The following is a 21,731-nucleotide window of genomic DNA, read 5'->3' as shown; positions in this document are numbered from 1 at the left end:
TAAACCTGCTGCAGTCTGGTCAGAAAAAAAAACAAAACAAAAATGCTACCAAAGGCAAGTGGGGTTCTATCAAAAAGACACAGGAGCCAATATGATGTGGCTCTCACTGGCCAAAGATGGGACAACATGAGCATCAGGAATAAAAAAGGGGGGAGCAAATTCCCTGGTGATCCAGTGGTTAGGACTCCACACTTTCACTGCCAAGGACCCAGGTTTGATCCCTAGTCAGGGAAGTAGGATCTCACAAGCTGGTCGGCACAGCTAAGAAAAGAAAATAAATTTTTAAAAAAATTTTAAAAAGAAAGAAAGTGGGAAACAGGGAGCAGTTTACTGAAATATACTGAATATATTATTAAAAACCACACTAAGAGTTTATAATAATGCTCCAAAAACAAATCTCTACTGAAGGTAACTAGGGCATTAAATGTCTGCTCTAAAAATGAGCAATTAAAGAGAAATAATTAAGAACTGATGTTGCTTTTCCTGTACTAACTGTATTTCAGGATAACCAAACAGCTGTAGTCAATGAGGGAAAATTCTACTTTATAGAAGAAATCCAACTAATAAACGTAGAAAAAAAATGAAAGGATTACAAAATCACCCTTTTGCAATCCTAATGAAAGGACCGGATTTGGGAAAAGAAAAGCAGTGGATGAACCCGCTAAAGGACAGGCTGATGGGGAAGACTGCCCTGCAGGGACCCCACTGCCACCACCAGAACCACCGATCCATCTTGCTGTCACTGGAAGGGTGATGACCCGACATGCTGTGTGTCCTGATGAGAAGCAGAATGAACCACACAGCGCAAATACCAAGTGTTCTGCCCAAAAGCTGAATCTGAACTGAATCAAGATATCAGAGGCCACTTTCAGCTTACAGGAAAAGTAGGGGAAAATGTGGGAAGAAGAGCAAGTTATATGACATTACAAGGTAGCTGAGGCCACTTCAGAACATGAGACTCTAAAGGAGAACTGACTCAGTCCCCTCAACAAGGTACAGTGGCATAAAAAAAAAAATCTGAAAGGAAGACCGGGAAGTTTAGGAGATGCAACCACCACATCCAACGTGTGGACCTTGATTTCAAACAGATCCACTGCAAAGAGCCACTTCTGAAACAATGAGTTAAATTTGAAATGTATCAATTATTCAGTATTATCAAGGAGTGATTATAAACTTTAGGAGTAATGACAGCGCTGTGGTTATTGGGCAAAGATTCATATTTTTGAGAGGTGCATAATGAAGTGTGTAAGGATAAGACAAGGTCTAGGACAAGGTCTAGAATTTGCTTTAAACTACTCCAGTGAAAAGACAGACAGAAAGGGACAGTAAGTACATGAGTGTCCACTATACCATCTTCTTCAATTTGATACGAGTTTTAAAATTTTCATATTAATGCATTTTTTTTAAGCAAAGGAGAACAAGGTATAGCAAATTCTTCTGGTCTCAAGAATAGGGAGAAAAGTTATCAGATATACATAAAACAATATTAAGATTTACAAAGAATAAGATCGCCTTAAATTTTAATCATCTTGATTAATTACAAGAAAAAACAGATGCAAGTCTTCGCAATTTCGGGGAAATAACACACACACACACACACACACACACACACACGGATGCAACACAAGCTATTTGGAAGAGGGCTAAAATAAAATTATAGGACAACCTCAAAGCCAGAGTGACTGGAATTTAGTATGACACAAGGAAATATGAAAATCAAGATAATCTTAATAGCTTTTCAGTACTCTTTCCCCAAATAGGAATAAACAGAAGAGGGTGGTACCTTGGAAATATCTCCAACATGGAGAAATTCTTAAGATGCAGAGTACCTAAATTATTTTTGTGGAAGTATGACCAGATCTGACCAAAATGTGGTCCAATGACCGAACGAAGGATGAGGCTAGATAAATGTAAAGACCAGCAACAGAAGCAGGGGAGGAAACCTGCCATGGGACCCGGGGGAACCAGCTCCGTTCTGCTGTATCTAGTTGTGCACAGGGCTAGCTCAAAGATTTAAAATCCCAAGTTCTAATCCTGGTTCTGCCAGGTAACAGTCACGTGACCTCAAGAAAGCCTCTTAACCTGTTGAGCCTCTCTGATGCATTCTACTCTGAAAATTGAGAATGAGGTCTTTATGTTTTTCTAGGGAACAAAGTAACGTTATGTAGAAGCACTAGGGAAACACTCAGGGGCTGCAAATATAAGATATTGTCTTCTTTTTCCTCTCCTTCGCTTCTTTATTATTATTATTGTCGTTGCTGTTGGTAATATGATAATCTGGCTTCCCGGGCGGTGCTAGTGGTAAAGAATCCACCTGCCAATGCAGGAGACCCCAGAGATTCGATCCCTGGGTCAGGAAGATCCCCTGGAGGGGGCAATGGCAACCCAGCCCAGTATTCTTGCTTGGAAAATCCACGGACAGAGAAGCCTGGTGGGCTCTTGTCCACGGGGCTGCAAAGGGCTGGATACGACTGGACACACACACAAAACAGTATGGTAGTTCACTTACTATCTGTCAGACCTTCAGCCAAAGCAACAGAGATTTTGAGGTGATTTCAAACCTGATAATTCAGTTTGTGAACTGGTCAGTCGTTCTGTCATCCTTTGTTTCTCTACTTGAATTTTGGTTGCTTTCATTGCGTATTTACTTCGCAAAGAGGCCTGAAAGAAGAGGAGAAAGGCTATATTCCCTCTGACTTATTCTCACTTGTTGGCTTGTTTGAATGACTGTTTGAGATGCAGATGGGAAAGAATGAATTTATATGTAGAAGATTTTTATCTACACCACCAGCGTCCACTATGAAGAGAAATGGGATTATAATATTATTCTGAATGTTTTATTTCAACAGATCTTTTCATTATCACTAACCACCCTGCCCCCACAAAAAAACCCTGTAAGTATAGAAGACGGCAGAAAGAAGTGGGGGCTAGGTGGTGGAGGAGGGGGGTCCCATGAAACAAATGGGTTTAAAAACTGGATTTTAGGTGAACCCCAATCTGTATGGGTTGTTTATTAGCAATTATACACCAGGCGGCTCCCAGGAAAAGCCCTGCAGCCTGGGAAGGTCACGTGGTTCCTGGCTGAGACTCTCTGGCAAATTCAGCGTTGTTATGCATCAGGTCACGGCACTGGGAAAACACCAGGCAGTTTTAGGCTCCCAGGAGCTAGGGCTGGCACTGGGACTCCAGAACTGGAGCTAGGGAGGCGGAGGGAGTTTTCTGGAAGGGCATCTCTGCAGTATTGCCGCTCCCTTCCAAGGTTGGACTGGATGGTCATTTGCATGGGGGAATGAAGCCTGAGGTTTTCACTACACATCAAAGCTTCTGCTAGTGAATCCCATGATTTTTTTCTGCCTGGTAAAGCACATGGTGTGGCCAAAGGAAACAGCTGAAAAATGAAGATGACCTCTGGAGATGCCTGAATAGACGAGGCAAAGACCATAATAAGAGTCAGGACAAGTTTAATTCTGTGTATTTATGGGGTTCCCCCCAACCATTTTCAGATAGTTTAAAAAATAAACTTCTTAAGGGCAAGATCTGTCTTTCTTTCTGTGCTCCCCGGCTTGGTTAGGTGATACAGAAGACACATCACTAGGCCTGGCTAGTGATAGAGAAGCCAGAATGTTAAGGACAAATTATATTGGTGCCATTGGTTCTTTTCTCAAAGGGGTAATGTAGTTTAACCGCTGGGAAAACCCAGCAGTCTATGGCAGAAAACCTGGGTTGTGGTGGTGATTTTCCTTCATACCAGCTGGGGGGCTGCAGAGAGAGGCATGGGACCCACTCTGGGCTATAGCTGCTCATCTGTAAATGAGAAATTGGACGGATGATCTCTCAGGGAGATCTAATCTAAGCACTGCAAGAAATCATTAATCTACTGGCAGGAGAGATCATGTACTTCAATTCAAGCATTATGCTTGTCTGAACCGGCTTTTTAGGAAGTAAAGCATGGAGTTTCTTTTATCAACCACCCTCTCAAAGATAAAGTTGATCTCGATTTCCATTCCTCCTCACCCTTGCTTCTGGTCTTCTTGGTAATCTGCCACTTTCAAAACTTCCCATATGGCCATTCTCAGTTTCTTCCTCTTGCCCTTCCAGTAGGAAAATAGGAGTGGCATTAACCTAAACACACACACACACAAATACAACAACTGCCACATGTCTGCACGGAAACAGCAAGGTACTCTGCCAGATGGCTGCAAATTGCTGAACAGGCATTTTATAAATATGAGATGAAAATCTGAAAGCAAGTCTTATTCTTCCATCCTGTTTCGGCAGACAAGTAATCTGTTTCTAACTATTTCCTCGTTTGTCAGAAGGTGGAGAGATTCTATGCTTTTGAAAGAAGAAACTCAGAGCCCCTTCCTTCTTACAATGGTAGCATCACCCATCCAGGTCTCACACTTGTCAGGCCCATGTTCGCTTGTCAGGCCCAAGTGCACAGAGCACTGGATGTGAGGATCACCCATCACTGGCAGGTATGCACAGTGAGCACACAGACCCTGGAAGCTTGGGAGATAAGAGTTAGTATCATTCTACACATTCTGGAAAAATCCGGTACCTGGAACAAAGACTTATTCATAGCATTACCGTGTTCAGTCAGCCTACGCTGGTCCCAGCATGGTAGCTTCTTAATAAATATTCTTAAAATGAATAGGGATCCTGTGGTTCTTCTGCCAGGTACCAAAATGTGAATGTTCTCAACTTTAATACCTATGTGTAAATTATTTCTGTACAAAACTAAAAGACTGTAATTCAGTGACAGCATTATCTCCGTGTTCCATAACCTTTCTGACGGCTGAGGCTCACAAATCTGGGCTGTGTGCTGTGTAGATGTCAGACTCTGCTCACAGCAGACCCACAACCTGCTCGGCAGGGACTGTTATTTCAGGCGAAATTGATTTACCCCGCCTACATGAGGACCTCTGACAATTTACGTGTTAGGATGGTTTATAAGCATCTTAATCAGCAGGGCAACTCAGCAAATAAAACACGAAACCTTCAAAGTGCACATACCCAGAGTGCTCATGAAAGAAAGAAGTCAACAGCTAAGTTCCCACCAAGGGATTCTGTCCAGCAAAGGATACTGCAGGCCTGAGGCCACAGCACTGGTGCGATAACCTCCCAGATGCTGCCCACTCTCGGAGCAGTGCCAGGCAAACTGCTTGTCCTGTCCCGTGCTCAGCACCCACTCCAGCTCCAGGACAAACTGGATCATCGTCACTCGGCTCTGATGCGCTGAAAACCAAGAGACAAGAAAACAACCCATCAAGCATCCTAAACAAGGCGTGGTCCACAGAGGTGCAAGGTTGTCTCCTCCCCCGCCCCAGCGTAAGCTAAACAGTAGATCATCATGGCAAACGCAAGCTGGAACGGTGGTTCTCATCAGGGGTACAGCCATGCCCCCGGAGAAGACCACATCTGAGTCGCTATAAGAAAATGTTCCCAATAACCCAAGGGCCAGGGGCCACCTCTTTTAGACTTGTTAGAACTGCTGGTCTAGAAAAAGCCAGATCACTGTGACTGCAAAACACGTTAGGAACGATGCTCTCCTAGTAAGTTACTGGGTCAGTTTATTTAAGCTTAAGAAAAAAAAGCAAAGAGCATTACTGTCCTCCTTTTGATGAAGGCTGGCTTTGAAACCCACAACAAAGTTCTAGATGAATTTTCCATGACAAATCAAATGCTTGGAGCTTGGAAAGGACAGCAGAATTATTCTCAAGGGCCACATAAAAAAAAAAAAAAAGAATGAAATATCCTCTACATCAAAGTATACATAATGAGATAATGGGAGCAAATTTCCCAGGGTCGCTCAGGAATAAGGGCACCACCATCACAGAAGTATTGCATCACACAGTTTCAGAGTTAGAAGACACTATTCAGGTCCTCGACCCCCTCTCCTTGCTTTGCATGTGGGCAAACTGAGGCAGGATCAAGTCGAGGAGTTTGGCCAAGGTCTCATGGCTTCTCACGTACCAAGTAAAATCAGTAAAATATTTGCTTTCTTCTTCTTATACAATTCCAGGGGGAGAGGTATGGGGGTGTCCATGGCCACTGAACAGAGCTGACTGGAGTAAACAAAGATTGAAGTCTCGGAACTTGGACCTCACCAGGCTACCTGTGCCCAGGAGGTGGCAGCCTGGTGGGTGAGAGGAGACATCCTGAGTGTGACGAGGTGACAGAAAAGACATCAGCTTCCCATTTTCATCATGAAAATAGGACGAGACATGGATGGATCAATGCAGCTCTATCAGCAGTAACAATATCACTGCCAATTTCTGAACGTCTAACAAGTGCCAAGGACTCAAACATATTCTCTCACTTAGTCACTGCAATGACTCTGCAAAGCTGGGGGGCCTCTTTCTTTTACACACACAACCTGGTCTTGGCAAGATGGCCCTTCTAGACTGGTGACCAAACAGTACGGCCAGAACCACAGTGAATCCCTCTGGGACAGACATTTCACCAAATGCCTGATGTTTAAAAATCTGACATCTGAAGCTGGAGTGTCTAAAGGGATTTAGAAGGGGCATAGAAGCAATAATACTGTAACTTCTCTGCACAGTACCTGCCTTTCAGAGAATCGGCCACAATCAAGATCAAAATGCTGTCTTAAACCCAAAGATGGGACTTCCTGGAGAAACTCCTGTCATGTCTGTGTCATCAAATGGCGAATTTAAGTTCCACCAATGGTGGAATAAGAGCAGACTCTCAAATGGTTCACTTTCAAGTCTGCTTCAGGCAGAACGTGGCCCCTGGCGCCTTGCTCCCTGTTTTCAAGAAGGCGCCCTTAATCCTCTTCCTGTTACTTTCTAAGCCCAAGGGGATGATAGTAGGAAGATAAGGGGGTTTACAGCGCTCCAAGCTACCGTCCTGCATCCGAGGAGGAGACAGAGACTCAAAACTCTTATGTGACTTGCTCAAAGCTGCACAATCACTGAGTGACAAGGACGGAATTAAAACCCTAGGTCTCTCTGCCAAAGTCGGTTCTCCTTCTCTGTCAGGCTGCCTATGACTACTGAAAATACAAACAGAAAACCAACAAAAAACAAACCCTAAAACTCAAAGCGCATACTCTTTCTACGATGACAGAATTCTCTTATTCAAAAAGAAACCATTTGAAGATACATACGTGGCGCTAAGCTTCAGGAACCTAGGCTTGAAGCCTGGCTGTACTTGTTAAACAGGGGCCACGATCCATCTTAGGGAGGAAACATCTAGTTTCTCACAAGTCAGTACACGTGACCCCTGAACAAGGCACGTTTGAACTGCATGGGTCCACTTATACGCAGGTATGTTTCAACAGTAAATACCTCAGCACTTCCTCATCTGCAGTTGGACAAGAGTCAACAGCATGATGTTAGCTATAGTTTGTTTGTTTAATAGTTGTTTCTCTTCAAGCTGGGGAAGTTCCTGTCTATTTGCAGTTTGCTGAGAGTTTAGATCATGAGTGACAATCAGGTGTTATTGAATGCTTTTTCTGTGTCAATTAATATGAGCCTATGATTTTTCTTCTTTAGGCTTTTGACGTGAAGGATTACACTGATTTTCACTGAACCAGCTGTGCCTATCTGGAATAAACCCCACTTGGTCATCGTGTATAATTCTTTTTACATGTTGCTGGATTTGCTAGTATTTCTTTTAGGACTTTAACGTCTAAGTTTATGAGAGAATTGGGGCTGTAGTTTTCCTTTCTTGTAATGTCTTTGTTTTTGGAATAACTTGTTTTAAAAGTGACTGTTTTTAAAAAATGGTAACTGAGATAAAAAATCCACATAATATAAAATTCCCCATTTAAACCATTTTTCAGGGTATAATTCAGTGACTTTTCGTATATTCGCAGTGTTGTGCAATCATTATGGGGAATGTTCTACTTCTAGAACATTTCTCTCACCTCCAAAAGAAACCCATAACCTCCAATCCCCTTAGCCCCATCCCTGAGGAACCCCTAACTGACTTTCTGTGGCTATGAATTCTCCTATTCTTAACATTTCATATAAATGTAATCATATGATGTATGGTCTTTTCTTTCACTCAGCATGTTTTCAAGGTTCATCCACATGGTAACGGGTATCAGCACTTCAGTCTCCTTTTGTGGCCAAATAAGAATCTACTGTATTGATAAACCATATTTTGTTTACCCATTCATCCATCTGTGAATATTTAGGCTGTTTCCATTTCTTGGCTATTGTGAATAAGGCTGCTATGCTATGGACAAACACCTGTCCCTGCTTTTATTTCTTTTTGGGAATAAACCTCACTTGGTTGCGATGTACTTCCCTTTTTATATATTGCTGAATTTGATCTGCTTTAATTCTGTTTAGATTTACTTGATTCTATTTTCATGGGGGATGCATGGATACTACGCATGCCTTGTTCACTATTATAATTTTCAGTTACTGGAACACAGTAGGTACTCAATAAATGATAAGTGATACATAAAAAAACACTAAAGAATAAACCCATAGGGATGGTGATGTACACACTGCTATATTTAAAATAGATAACCAAAAAGGACCTACTGTATAGCACACGGAACTCTGCTCGATGTTATGTGGCAGCCTGGATGGGAGGGGAGGAATACACGTATGTGTATGGATGAGTCCCTTTGCTGTTCATCTGAAGGTATCTCAACATTGCTATTGGGCTATGCCCCAGTGCAAAATAAAAGGCTCAAAAGAAAAAAAAAAACTAGTTATTAAAGGAGAAAAAAAAAGAATAAACCCATAGGGAAATGAATTTTTGCTCAACATCTAAAAACGAAGAACTTAATGCTGAGAATTTTCTAAAATCAGGAGGGGTTGCTATGTCTAAGGATACCTCAAGAGGAGAGGCCGGATGATCATGAATGAGGTCACAAGATGTGGATGAAATGACCTCTAAGTGTTCCAAGGTCTACTTCTAATATTCTGGCCCCTGCCCCTGTTGACCTGGAGGAAACACTCCTTAGTGAAAATTTGCTCCTGATCTGTATTATGTAAATGGTCTATGGAACAATGCCAATGTTGAAGACACAATAAAACCCGAACACCTTCCCTGAGACAATATGAACCTTTCAGAACCGTTACCCAGAGCTGGAATGAGCTCCGTGGAAAGCAGCTCACTCCCAAGCCCGGCCCTGCTCTCCAAGTCTGCTGCAGGGTCTGCAGGCAGCGGGGTGGAGCAGGGAGACCAAGGACAAAGACCGTGGGTGCTGGAGTCACATGGGAACTGGACGGGCTCTGCAAGCTACCGGCTACGGGACTGCGTGCCAGTCAGCCGATCTCCTCAGGCCTCTGCTTCTTGATTCAAAAACCGGGATAATATTCACCACAAAGCACTGCAGAGCTTTGTTCCCAGTGACTGCTGTAAAGGTAAATCCCGTCTTGTGGCCATCAAGGAACATTTCAAAGTCGAAGGCAATGAAAACACTACTCTCATTCCTACCTTGGTAGTTTTTCACAGGAGTCATCTTGTTATAATCTTCTGATAAAATAAACTCCTACAAAAGAGAAGGAAAATATTAAGCAAAAAGAAATTCTTTAAGTGAATAAACATGTTTGGTAAAAATTGGATTGTATAAAGCAAACATCATCACTGAATTACATCTAACATTAGTATTTTGCCAATCAACTCAGCATTTTCTGTACCCCTCTAAAAGTAACAATCATAATTATGATCCAATGCAATTATCGTGATTTTTAACCTTACAACTCTGAAATTGATTTTTTTTTTTTTTTTGAGTATACATGAGAAGAAAACTGGATCAAGTTCAGAGTTTTGATCCAGGTCAATTTTGAAGGTAAATCCGATTCAAATTACTTTTTTTCTCGGTGGTACCACAGCTGAAATTTTGCAAGTCTCTGGCCAGAGATCAAACAGGATGGTAATGCTCTACTAGGAAAATAAGTTAGCTATTTTAAAGATTCTGTTTCCAATAGCAGTCTTGTTTCCCAGTACAACAAGCTTCTCAAGGCTGCATCTTACTCATCCCTGTGTCCCACAGCACCTGACAGTGCTTTGGCACAGTAGAGAGTCAAGAAATAGTGAAAAAAAAATATGTAAAAGGTGTCTCCCAATCTGACGAGGTTAGTTTCAGTGTCAAATTTACTCAAAATGATCAGTTTCTATATAACACATTGTACATACTCTTTCTGAAGACACAGAAGAGGTGATTTTGTGTTTATGTTAGCCTGCTTCATCTAAGCACAAAGACCCATATGTAGAAGCCACTCAAAGGTATATAAGTTCCAGCCAAGTTTTGAGTCCTTTAACTTCTTTCAAATGCAAAATCTGAAAGCAGCATTTCAAATTTTGAAATGTCCATATATTCTTTTTTTAAAAAATATAACTTTATTTATTTTAATTGGAGGCTAATTAGTTTACAGTATTGTATTGGTTTTGCCATACATCAACATGAATCTGCCACGGGTGTACACGTGTTCCCCATCCTGCACCCCCCTCCCTCCTCCCTCCCTGTACCATCCCTCTGGGTCATCCCAGTGCATTCTTAAACAGTATATTTCCATATATTCTTAAACAATAGGCTGTCAAGTATAAGGAAAACTGCCAAGAGTAATAAATTGAAATCTTTATGGGAACTGAAAAACAGAACAATGAATCTTTTCAAAACATTTGGAGGCTTTCAGAATTGCTCCTTGATGACTTCAAGAAAGGCGGTAGGAGGACAGATGTACAGACGCGTTACTTGCAATCTGGGTATTTACTGAATTCATATAGTTTCTGTGGTTTTTCAGAGGTACATAATTACACTGCTTTTGCAATAGGTGCCACAAAGTTACAGTATAAGGTGATGTCAGAGGATAAACACCTTAACAAAGTCCCTCTGGGTATTGACTCTTCCACCCCAGCCCTCCTTAAGAAGCTTATCTGCAAATGGGTTTTCTTCACCATGTTTTTCTCAGTAATAACATTATGCAACTTGTCATTTTTTTAATTCGTTTCATTATTCCTTCAAGGAGTGGCATAATATTCATTTCTGGTTTCTGAAGTGCTAGGCTCACAATTGAAGAGAGCAGACTAATTTTTAGAGAAGTCAAGTAGTTTTCCCATAAGGAGATGTAAGTGTGGGTAAAAAGGCATGTACGTATCTGAGCAATGATTCACGACCACCCTTAATCCCCAGCAAGAACAGCTCAGCTCTGGGCCCCATTCTTTATTTATATTTATTACTGGAGGATAATTGCTTTACAATGTTGTGTTAGTTTCTGCTGTACAACAAAGTGAATCAGCTGTCAGTTCAGTTCAGTTCAGTCACTCAGTCGTGTCCGACTCTTGCGACCCCATGAATCGCAGCACGCCAGGCCTCCCTGTCCATCACCAACTTCCGGAGCTCACCCAAACTCATGTGCATCGAGTCGGTGATGCCATCTAGCCATCTCATCCTCTGTCGTCCCCTTCTCCTCCTGCCCCCAATCCCTCCCAGCATCAGGGTCTTTTCCAATGAGTCAACTCTTCGCATGAGGTGGCCAAAGTATTGGAGTTTCATCTTCAGCATCAGTCCTTCCAATGAACACCCTGGATTGATCTCTTTTAGGATAGACTGGTTGGATCTCCTTGCAGTCCAAGGGACTCTCAAGAGTCTTCTCCAACACCACAGTTCAAAAGCATCCCCACACTTTAGAGCATCCCAAATTTCCTATCATACACACAAAATGTATTTCTTAAAGACAATTGCTATTTGGGCAAGTGTTCACTGAGTTCTTGCCATTCATATGTTATTTTGAATACATTGAAAGGGTTCTTTAGCTTGGGCAAAAGGTACATTAATTCCTATCAGAAACAGGCAGGATATAAAATAAAACAACTTGATGCAGATTTGTGTTTAGGGTTAAGGTATACATATATAATAAAATTCTCAGTTCACTGCATAGGTGAATTTAATTTCTGTTCATTTGTTTTTCCTATGAAAACAGATACATAATCATGGAGAAAATTTCAGAAACTGTCAGCATTTTTTTCCATTATTACTTTCTTGATCAAACAGACAATTTGCTATTCTAGGAAACATAAGGCTGATAAATATTTAAAAGCTCCTTATGATACTATTTCTCAGAGATAATTATTATGAAAAGTATTACTGGAATATGTAATAAAACACAATATTAATATCATTTAACAATACTATTTTCTGGTAACAAATCATGCGCATCGTTCCATATGAGTACATACTTATCGACTTCAGTCTTTTTAACGACTGCATAGGATGTACTGGAATGTTCTTCTGTTGACAAATGTCTATATTATTTTCAGTTTTCCTTATTAAAACAACAGAGACCTCCGTGGTGGTCTAATGGCTAAGACTTCGTGCTCACAATGCAGGGGGCCCGGGTACAACCTCTGATCAGGGAACTAGATACCACCTGCTGCCACCAGAGTTTGCAATCCGCACCTAAAGATCCTGCATGCTGCAACGAAGGTCAAAGGTTCTGTGTGCCACAACGAAGACCCAGTGAAGACAAATTTAAAACAACAGAGGACTTCCTTGGTGGCTCAGTGGAGAGGAATCTGCCTGTGGATAACACCTAAGCCTGTGGACCATGTCCACTGAACCCGCGAGCGGCAACTGCTGAGCCGGTAATCAGCCACAGCCATTGAGCCCGGTTGCTGCAAATACTGAAGCCCATGCGCTCTAGGCCTGTGCTCTGCAATCAGAAGCCACTGCAACGGGAGGCCTGTGCACTGCAACGAAGACCCAGCACAATCCAAAACAAGTAAATTAATTTTAATAAAAGACATGCACATTTAAGGTTATTTTATCCATCTTTCTATCCTCCCTCATTTATTTTTATTTTTAAGAACATTTTTAGATTCCCAGCAAGATTGCGAGGAAAGTATAGATTTTCTCATAAAGCCCTTGTCCCCACACATGCACAGCCTCCCTCTTTACCAACATCCCACCAGAGTGGTACATTTGTTAGACTGATGACTTATATTGCACATCATTATCACCCCAAGTCCACAGCTTGCTCCAGGCTTTACTCTTGGTGTTCTAAATTCTGTAGATTTTGACAAATGTAAAATGACATTATGTCTGGCATTGGAGTATCAGAGTATTTTCACTGCCCTAAAAGTCCTCTGTGTTTTGCCTATTCATCTTTCTCTCCTGCTTAATCCCTGGCACCACAGAGCTATTCACTATCTCCAAAATTTTGCCTTATCCAGGTGGCCATACAGTTGGAATCATGTTAAGCAGCCTTTTCAGGCTGACTTCTTTTACTCATTAATACCCATTTAAGTTTCCTCCATGTCTTTGCTTGGCTTGATTGCTTGTTTCTTTTAGCTCTGAATAATATTCCATTGACAAGATGTACCACAGTTTACTTATCCATTCATCTACTAAAGGATATTTTGGTTGCTTCCAGGTTTTGGCAATTACAAATACAGCTGCGGCTTCTCTCCTAGCTCAGTCAGAAAAGAACCTCCCTGCCAATGCAAGAGACACAAGAGATGTGGGTTGGGAAGAGCCCCTGGAGAAGGAAGTGGTAACCCACTTCAGTATCCCTGCCTGGAAAATCTCATGGACAGAGGAGCCTAATGGGCTACAATCCCTGGGGCTGCAAAGAGTCAGACACGACTGGAACTAAACCACCACCAAACGACTGCAGGCAGGTTTTTGTGTGGGCATACTTTTTCAACTCCTTTGGGCAAATTCCAAGGATTGGTGGGTGGTTGGTGGGACTGCACTGAATCCATAGATCAAATAGGGAAGAACTGAGATCTTGACAATATTGAGTTTTCCTATGAATGTGGAACACCTCTTTATTTATTTAGTTCTTTAATTTACCAGAGGTTTGTGTTTTTTTTTTCGTATAGATCTACATATTTTGTTAGATTTGCACTCAAGTATTTCATCTTTCTGGATGCTAGTGATACATATATTTTTAAATTTCAATTTCTACTTGTTCACTGCTGGTATACAGGGAATGACTGACTTGTATATTAACCTTGAATCCTGAAATCTTAATGTTGTTGTTCAGTTACTAAGTCATGTCCAACTCTTTGCAACCCCATGGACTGTAGCCTGGCAGGCTTCCTTCCTTCACTATTTCCCCGAGTTGCTCAAACCATGTCCACTGAGCCAGTGATGCCATCCAACCATCTCATCCTCTGTTGCCCCTGGTCTCCTCCTGTCCTCAATCTTTCCCAGCATCAGGGTCTTTTCCAGTGAGAAACCTCAATAAGACTGCTTATTAGTTCCAGAAGGTTTTGGGGTTTTTTGTTTTTTTCTCTTTTTTTACAATTCTTTGAGATTTTCTACATAAATCATCATGTTATCTGCAACAATGATAGTCTTAATTCTTCCTTCCCAGTCAATATACATTTTATTTCCTTTTTTTAAAAAAATCTTATTCCATTAGCTAGAGAACTCTTAGAACAGAAAAGAAATCATAAGAAGGAATCAAGGTTGAAAAGAATTATTGCCCTTGCCTGAAATTTGATTTTAGGGAAAGCTGCTGGGTTCTCATCACATCTGTCTTAATGTTCACTGTAATAGCTGAGCATACAAATCACACAGTATATATAAGGAAGAGGTTAGTAATTATCTCCACTCTCTATCTCAATCCTTTGAGACAGTGCTAACAGTCTATTGTATCATTCCACATGTTTTTTTCACCCTGAAGAAAACCCTTATGTAAATGTATAGGTTTTTTTTCTGGTTTGTTGTGTAGTATAAAATATAAAAACAGGATCATATTATACACATTATTCTACAATTTGTTCTTTTCATTTGTAATATATCAGAACTATCTTTCCAGGGCAAAACACACTCCAAAATATGGATATTCCATATTTTGTTCAAATATCTTTCATTAAATGGACATTCTGCCTGTCTCCTATTTTCTACTATTACGACAATACGGCAAGAAATGTCTTCAAATGTATAAACATATGAACTAACGCATATGTTCCAAAGATGCTGGATGAAAGATTGTGTACACTTAATATTTGAACACACTCTGCCAGATCACTTTGCAGAAGCATGCAGAAGTTCATTTCCCCACCATCTGGCCTTCAGACGAAAGCCTACTTCCCCATATCTCATCAGCATTAGGTATTACTCACCTTTTCAGTTTTTTTTGCCAAATTAACATACAATTATCTATTTTATAAATATAAATATATATTTATATAAATATAAAAGAAATATTTGATAAAATATTTATAAAATAGATAAAATGGTCTATTTTATCACTATGGTTTAATATGCATCATCTTAATGGCTTATGAGTCGAGGACTTTTTCTGTGTTTATTTGCCATATACACTTCTTGTTTCAGGAATTTCGTCTTCAGATTCTGCTGCAGCCTGGTTTCCTAAAAAGTTGAGTTTGAGGTGAAACTTCAGTGCTGTTTCTTGGTTTGCAGATGTGGTATCCGTGGTCTGAGTGAGGGAGAAGCAAGGTGAAGCAGAAAGAGATGAACGGTGTGTCACTAACCCGGGCTGTGTTTCGTGAAGAAGCTCAGCTGGTTCTCCAGAGCACAGCAGGTCTCTGGACAGACAGAACAAACACCAGACTTTGGAAGAATCCACTGGAGAGCGGGGTAAAGAGGGAATTTATCTACCAACTCTCTGCTTCCTTGCTTTAAAATTTGGTTATAACTCCACCAAACTCCCCTTCCCCCTCCTTCTAGAAGGCTGGGTTGCCTATTCCTTGTTAGCAGTCACTGGGGGAAGCCAGATTTTAGGCCTTTCAAGAGGTGTACTGCATTCAACTCAGAAAGTCACTGCGGAACCAGAGAGCTAGCTAGCTTCCGTCAGTTTTAGTTTAAAGATAGCAAAGAACAGGGTAGGTAAGAGTTCAGGCCTCGGGCACTGGAACCAAACTGTCTGGTTAAAATCCCAGCTAAAACATATACTAGTTACATGATCTTGGGGAAGTTAGTCAGGATTTCTGTGCTTCAGTTTTCTTCTCTGTAATAGCCTCATAAGACTGCAGTGAGGATTAATTAATATTTATGAAATATTTAAAGCAGTATCTGGCACACGTTACCTTCAGAAAATGAATCAAGCATCTTACCTTTTAAAAAGGCTGCTTTTCGGCCTTTTGGCTAAGATCAACTGTGGTATGGGGGCTTCTCAGGTGGTACAGTGGTAAAGAATTTGCCTGGCAGTACAGGAGAGGAAAGAGATGCAGGCTCAATCCGTGGGTCAGGAAGACCCCCTGGAGCAGGAAATGGCAACCCACTGCAGTATTCTTCCCTGAAAAATTCCATGGACAAAGAGGAGTCTGGTGGGGTACAGTCCATGGGGTTGCAAAGAGTTGGACACGACTGAGCAACTGAGCACACACAGCTCTTAAAAAAAATCTTCTGGAATTATAATAAACAACTCTGATTGAAGGATTAGAATTCAACTATAAAATCAGGAACTCCCAGTCCTTTAAAAAATAGCAGCTTTTTGACAGATATTCCAATTTCTTTATTTAAAATTAATTTTAATTGGAGTACCTGGTGGCTCAGACGGTAAAGCATCTGCCTGCAATGCAGGAGACCCGGGTTCTATCTCTGGGTTGGGAAGATACCCTGGAGAAGGAAATGGCAGCCCACTCCAGTATTCTTGCTTGGAAAATCCCATGGACAGCCTGGTAGGCTACTGTCCATGGGGTCGCAAAGAGTCGGACACGGCTGAGCGACTTCACTGCTTCACTTCTACAGCTGATTTACAATGCTGTGTTAATTTCAGGTGTACAGCAAAGTGAACCAGTTACACATATACATAGATATATCCACTCTTTTTTAGATCCTTCTCCCATATAGGCCGCTACAGAGTACTGAGGCGAGTTCCCTGTGCTATACAGTAGGTCTTTATTAGCTATCTATTTCATATATAGCAGTGTATACATGTCAATCTCAATCTCCCAGTTTATCCCTCCTCGTCTCCTTTCTCCCTTGGTAACTTAACACCTGTGTTTCTATTTCTGTTTTGTAAGTTCATTTGTGATATCATATGGTATTTGTCTTTCTCAGTCTGACTCACTTCAGTTCAATCGCTCAGCCATGTCCAACTCCTTGCAACCCCATGGACTGCAGCACGCCAGGCTTCACTGTCCATCACCAACTCCGAGAGCTTACTCAGACTCATGTCCATCGAGCCAATGATGCCATTCCAACCATCTCATCCTCTGTTGACCCTTTCTCCCACTTTCAATGTTTCCCAGCATAAGGGTCTTTTCCAATGAGCCAGTTCTTCACATCAGGTGGCTAAAGTATTTGGAGTTTCAGCTTCAGCATCAATCCTTCTCATGAATGTTCAGGATTGATTTCCTTTAGGACGGACTGGTTGGATCTCCTTGCAGTCCAAGGGACTCTCAAAAGTCCTCTCCAACACCACAGTTAAAAAGCACGAATTCTTTGGCGCTCAGCTTTCTTCACAGTCCAACTCTCACATCCATACATGACCACTGGAAAAACCATAGCTTTGACTAGACGGACTTTAGTTGGCAAACTAATGTCTTTGCTTTTTAATATACCATCTAGGTTGGTCATACCTTTTCTTCCAAGGAGCAAGCGTCTTTTAATTTCATGGCTGTAGTCACCATCTGCAGTGATTTTGGAGTCCCCCAAAATAAAATCTCTCACTATTTCCATTGTTTCTCCATCTATTTTCCATGAAGTGATGGGACCAGATGCCATGATCTTAGTTTTCTGAATGTTGAGTTTTAAACCAACTTTTTCACTCTCCTCTTTCACTTTCATCAAGAGGCTCTTTAGTTCTTCTTCTCTTTCTGCCATAAGGGTGGTGTCATCTGCATATCTGAGATTATCGATATTTCTCCCAGCAATCTTGATTCCAGCTTGTGCTTCATCCAGCCCAGCATTTCGCATGATGCACTCTGCATATAAGTTAAATAAGCAGGGCGAAAATACACATCCTTGACATACTCCTTTCCTGATTTGGAATCAGTCCGTTGTTCCATGTTCAGTTCTAACTATTGCTTCTTGACCTACATACAAATTTCTCAGGAGGCAGGTCAAGTGGTATTGCCATCTTTTTTAGAATTTTCCACAGTTTGTTGTGATCCACACAGTCAAAGGTTTTGCAGTAGTCAATAAAACAGAAGTAGATGTTTCTGTTGGAGAAGGAAATGGCAACCCACTCCAGTATTCTTGCCTGGGGAACCCCAGGGACGGAGGAGCCTGGTGGGCTGCCATCTATGGGATCGCACAGAGTTGGACACAACTGAAGTGACTTAGCAGCAGCAGCAGCAGACGTTTCTGTGGCACTCTCTTCCTTTTTCTTTTTTTTTTTTTTTTACAGATACTTTTATTCTTTTTTAATTTATTTTTTAATATAAATTTATTTATTTTAATTAGAGGCTAATTCCTTTACAATATTGTATTGGTTTTGCCATACATCAACATGAATCCGCCACAGGTGTACACGTGTTCCCCATCCTGAACTCCCCTCCCTCCTCCCTCCTCATACCATCCCTCTGGGTCATCCCAGTGCACCAGCCCCAAGCATCCTGTATCATGCATCGAAACTGGACTGGCGATTCATTTCTTACATGATAGTATACATGTTTCAATGCCATTCTCCCAAATCATCCCACCCTCTCCCTCTCCCACAGAGTCCAAAAGACTGTTCTATACATCTGTGTCTCTTTTGCTGTCTCACATACAGGGTTATCATTACCATCTTTCTAAATTCCATATATATGCGTCAGTATACTGTATTGGTGTTTTTCTTTCTGGCTTACTTCACTCTGTATAATTGGCTCCAGTTTCATCCATCTCTCTCTTCCTTTTTCTATGATCCAATGGATATTGGCAATTTGATCTCTGGTTCCTTTGTCTTTTCTAAATCCAGCTTGAACATATGGAAGTTCACAGTTCATGTACTGTTGAAGCCTGGCTTAAAGAATTTTGAGCCTTACTTTGCTAGCATGTGAGATGAGTACAATTGTGTGGTAGTTTGAACATTCTTTGGCATTGCGTTTCTTTGGAACTGGAATGAAAACTGACCTTTTCCAATCCTGTGGCCACTGCTGAGTTTTCCAAATTTGCTGGCATATTGAGTGCAGCACTTTCACAGCATCATCTTTCAGGATTTGAAATAGCTCAACTGGAATTCTGTCGCCACCACTAGCTTTGTTTGTATGATGCTTCCCAAGGCCCATTTGACTTCACGTTCCAGGATATCTAGCTCTAGGTGAGTGATCACACCATCGTGGTTATCTGGGTCATGAAGATCTTTTTTGTATAATTCTTCTGTGTATTCTTGCCACCTCTTCTTAATGTCTTCTGCTTCTGTTAGGTCCATACCATTTCTGTCCTTTATTGGACCCATCTTCGCATGAAATGTTCCCTTGTTATCTCTAATTTTCTTGAAGAGACTTCTAGCCTTTCCCATTCTATTGTTTTCCTCTATTTTTTTGCACTGATCACTGAGGAAGGCTTTCTTATCTCTCTGTGTTATTCTTTGGAACTCTGCATTCAAACGGGTATATCTTTCCTTGTCTCCTTTGCCTTTAGCTTCTCTTCTTTTCTCAGCTATTTGTCAGGCCTCCTCAGACAACCGTTTTGCTCTTTTGCAATTCTTTTTCTTGGGGATGGTCTTGATCACTGCCTCCTGTATAATATCACGAACCTCTGTCCATAGTTCTTCAGGCATTCTGTCTATCAGATCTAATCCCTTAAATCTGTTCATCACTTCCACTGTATCATCATAAGGGATCTGATTTAGGTCATACCTGAATGGTCTAGTGGTTTTCCCTACTTTCTTCAATTTCAGTCTGAGTTTTGCAATAAGAAGCTGACTTCATCCAGTAGGAAAATCTTTAGGGCCATTCATGCTGCTGCAGATGACATTCTTTCTTTCTGTTTTTTCTTACATTAAAATTTTTCTTTCTTTCTTTCTTTCTTTCTTTTTGGCTGTGCTGGATCTTCGTTGCTTTGCATGGGTCCTCTTTAGTTGTGGTAAGTGGGAGCTACTCCTCATTGGAGGACGCAGGCGTCTCATTTTGTGCTCAGGAGATGTAGCACGTGGACTCAGTAGTTGTGGCTCATGGGTTGAGCTTCTCTGTGGCAAGTGGAATCTTCCTGGACCAGAAATCGAACCTGTGTCCCCAGCATTGGTAGGCAGATTTCTATCCACTAGGCCACCAGGGAAATCCTGTATCATTGTTTTTAATGGTTGAGTGATATTCCATTGTCCTATAACACTCTTTTTATGGCTGAGAAATATTCCAGTGTGTGTGTGTGTGTGTGTGTGTGTGTGTGTGTGTGTATCACATCTTCTTTATCCATTTTAATGTTTTATCCATAACATTATTCTAAATGTTCATCGTAGATTGCCTTATGTCCTGGTTATTGTAAATAGTGCTGCACTGGGGTGCCTGTATCTTTATGAATTATGGTTTTATCTGGATACATGCCCCAGGAGTGGGATTACTGGATCATATGGAAGCCTTATTTTTATTTTTTTAGAAAACCTCCACATTGTTCTCCATAGTGGCTGTACCAATTTATATTCCACACCCCCTCCAGCATTTACTGCTGTAGATTTTCTGATGATGGCCATTCTGATCAGTGTGAGGTGATACCTGATTATGGCTTTGATCTGCATGTCAACAACTGGCAATGTTGAGCATCTTTTCATGTGCTTTTTGGCCATCTGTATCAGCCCTGGGATTTCTTTGGAAGGAATGATGCTAAAGCTGAAACTCCAGTATTTTGCCCACCTCATGCGAAGAGTTGACTCATTGGACAAGACTCTGATGCTGGGAGGGATTGGGGGCAGGAAGAGAAGGGGACGACAGAGGATGAGATGGCTGGATGGCATCACTGACTCGATGGACGTGAGTCTGAGTGAACTCCGGGAGTTGGTGATGGACAGGGAGGCCTGGCGTGCTGCTATTCATGGGGTCACAAAGAGTCGGACACGACTGAGCGACTGAACTGAACTGAACTGATGTTTCCTTCACAGAAATGTCTATGTAAAATTTTCTAATTTTCAATTACAGCTATTGATCTACGTAAGCATTCTGCTTCTCCTTGAGTAAAATTTATTAATTTATATTTTGTTAAAAATCATTCATTTTCAAATTTTCAAATATATTACCTCATAACTAATATAATATTGTCTTCTGATTCTTTCATTCTCTTACACAGGCAGTTCTGCTATACCACTTATGCTAAAAACATGAATTAGTTTCAACAGGATTGGTATATTAGGGAATGATCTGAGCATACCTCTGATTTCACAGGTGCTTATGCATGATTCTGTCCTCCAGAAATATTAGGTGAACACAGAAAACTGAACCCAGCTGAACTGAGCTGCACAGGAATACACAGTACACACACACACACACACACACACACACACCTTAAACATCTACCATCTACCTCAGGGTATCACGGCTTGAGAACCACACCTATCTTCATTTGGTGTTAAAACTTGGCCTTCTGATTTCAGTTAACCTCCTCCATTAATTCAAAATAACTCACAAACTGTGACCTTTCTGAGATCCACTTCCACATGCAAGCTTCATGTCTTTTCCAGGTAAAATTATGCATATATTGTAATGTTTATGGATTTCTCAACCATGTAATACATGCATAAAAACTATGCTAGCATTTTAACCAGTGTTCTATCTTCATTTTTCACACATCACCAACAAAGTTGTTTGTTTTCTGGAAAAATTTTTTGAGTAACATGCCCCAATTTTTCACATACCCAATTTTTCCCATATGTCCTATGGTTTTTATCGTGTGATCATGCATCATC

The 21,731-nt window shown here is 41.1% G+C and overlaps 1 protein-coding gene across 2 annotated transcripts in view; it reads right to left on the bottom strand.

Moving 5' to 3' along the window:
• WDFY2 (WD repeat and FYVE domain containing 2) overlaps positions 1 to 21,731 on the bottom strand; it is a 185,122-nt gene that overhangs the window by 45,651 nt on the left and 117,740 nt on the right. For both annotated transcript variants that reach the window (XM_069601456.1, XM_069601455.1), the window contains exons 4-5: positions 9,427 to 9,481; positions 5,088 to 5,238 (exon numbers count right to left, since the gene is read on the bottom strand). In XM_069601456.1, the coding sequence (XP_069457557.1) occupies positions 5,088 to 5,238; positions 9,427 to 9,481 (206 nt within the window). The remainder of the gene's footprint in view (positions 1 to 5,087; positions 5,239 to 9,426; positions 9,482 to 21,731) is intronic.

This window comes from Ovis canadensis, chromosome 10, assembly GCF_042477335.2.
Source record: "Ovis canadensis isolate MfBH-ARS-UI-01 breed Bighorn chromosome 10, ARS-UI_OviCan_v2, whole genome shotgun sequence".
In the NCBI taxonomy this organism is placed as follows: Eukaryota; Metazoa; Chordata; class Mammalia; order Artiodactyla; family Bovidae; genus Ovis; species Ovis canadensis.
This window is presented reverse-complemented; position numbering and strand designations above follow the sequence as displayed.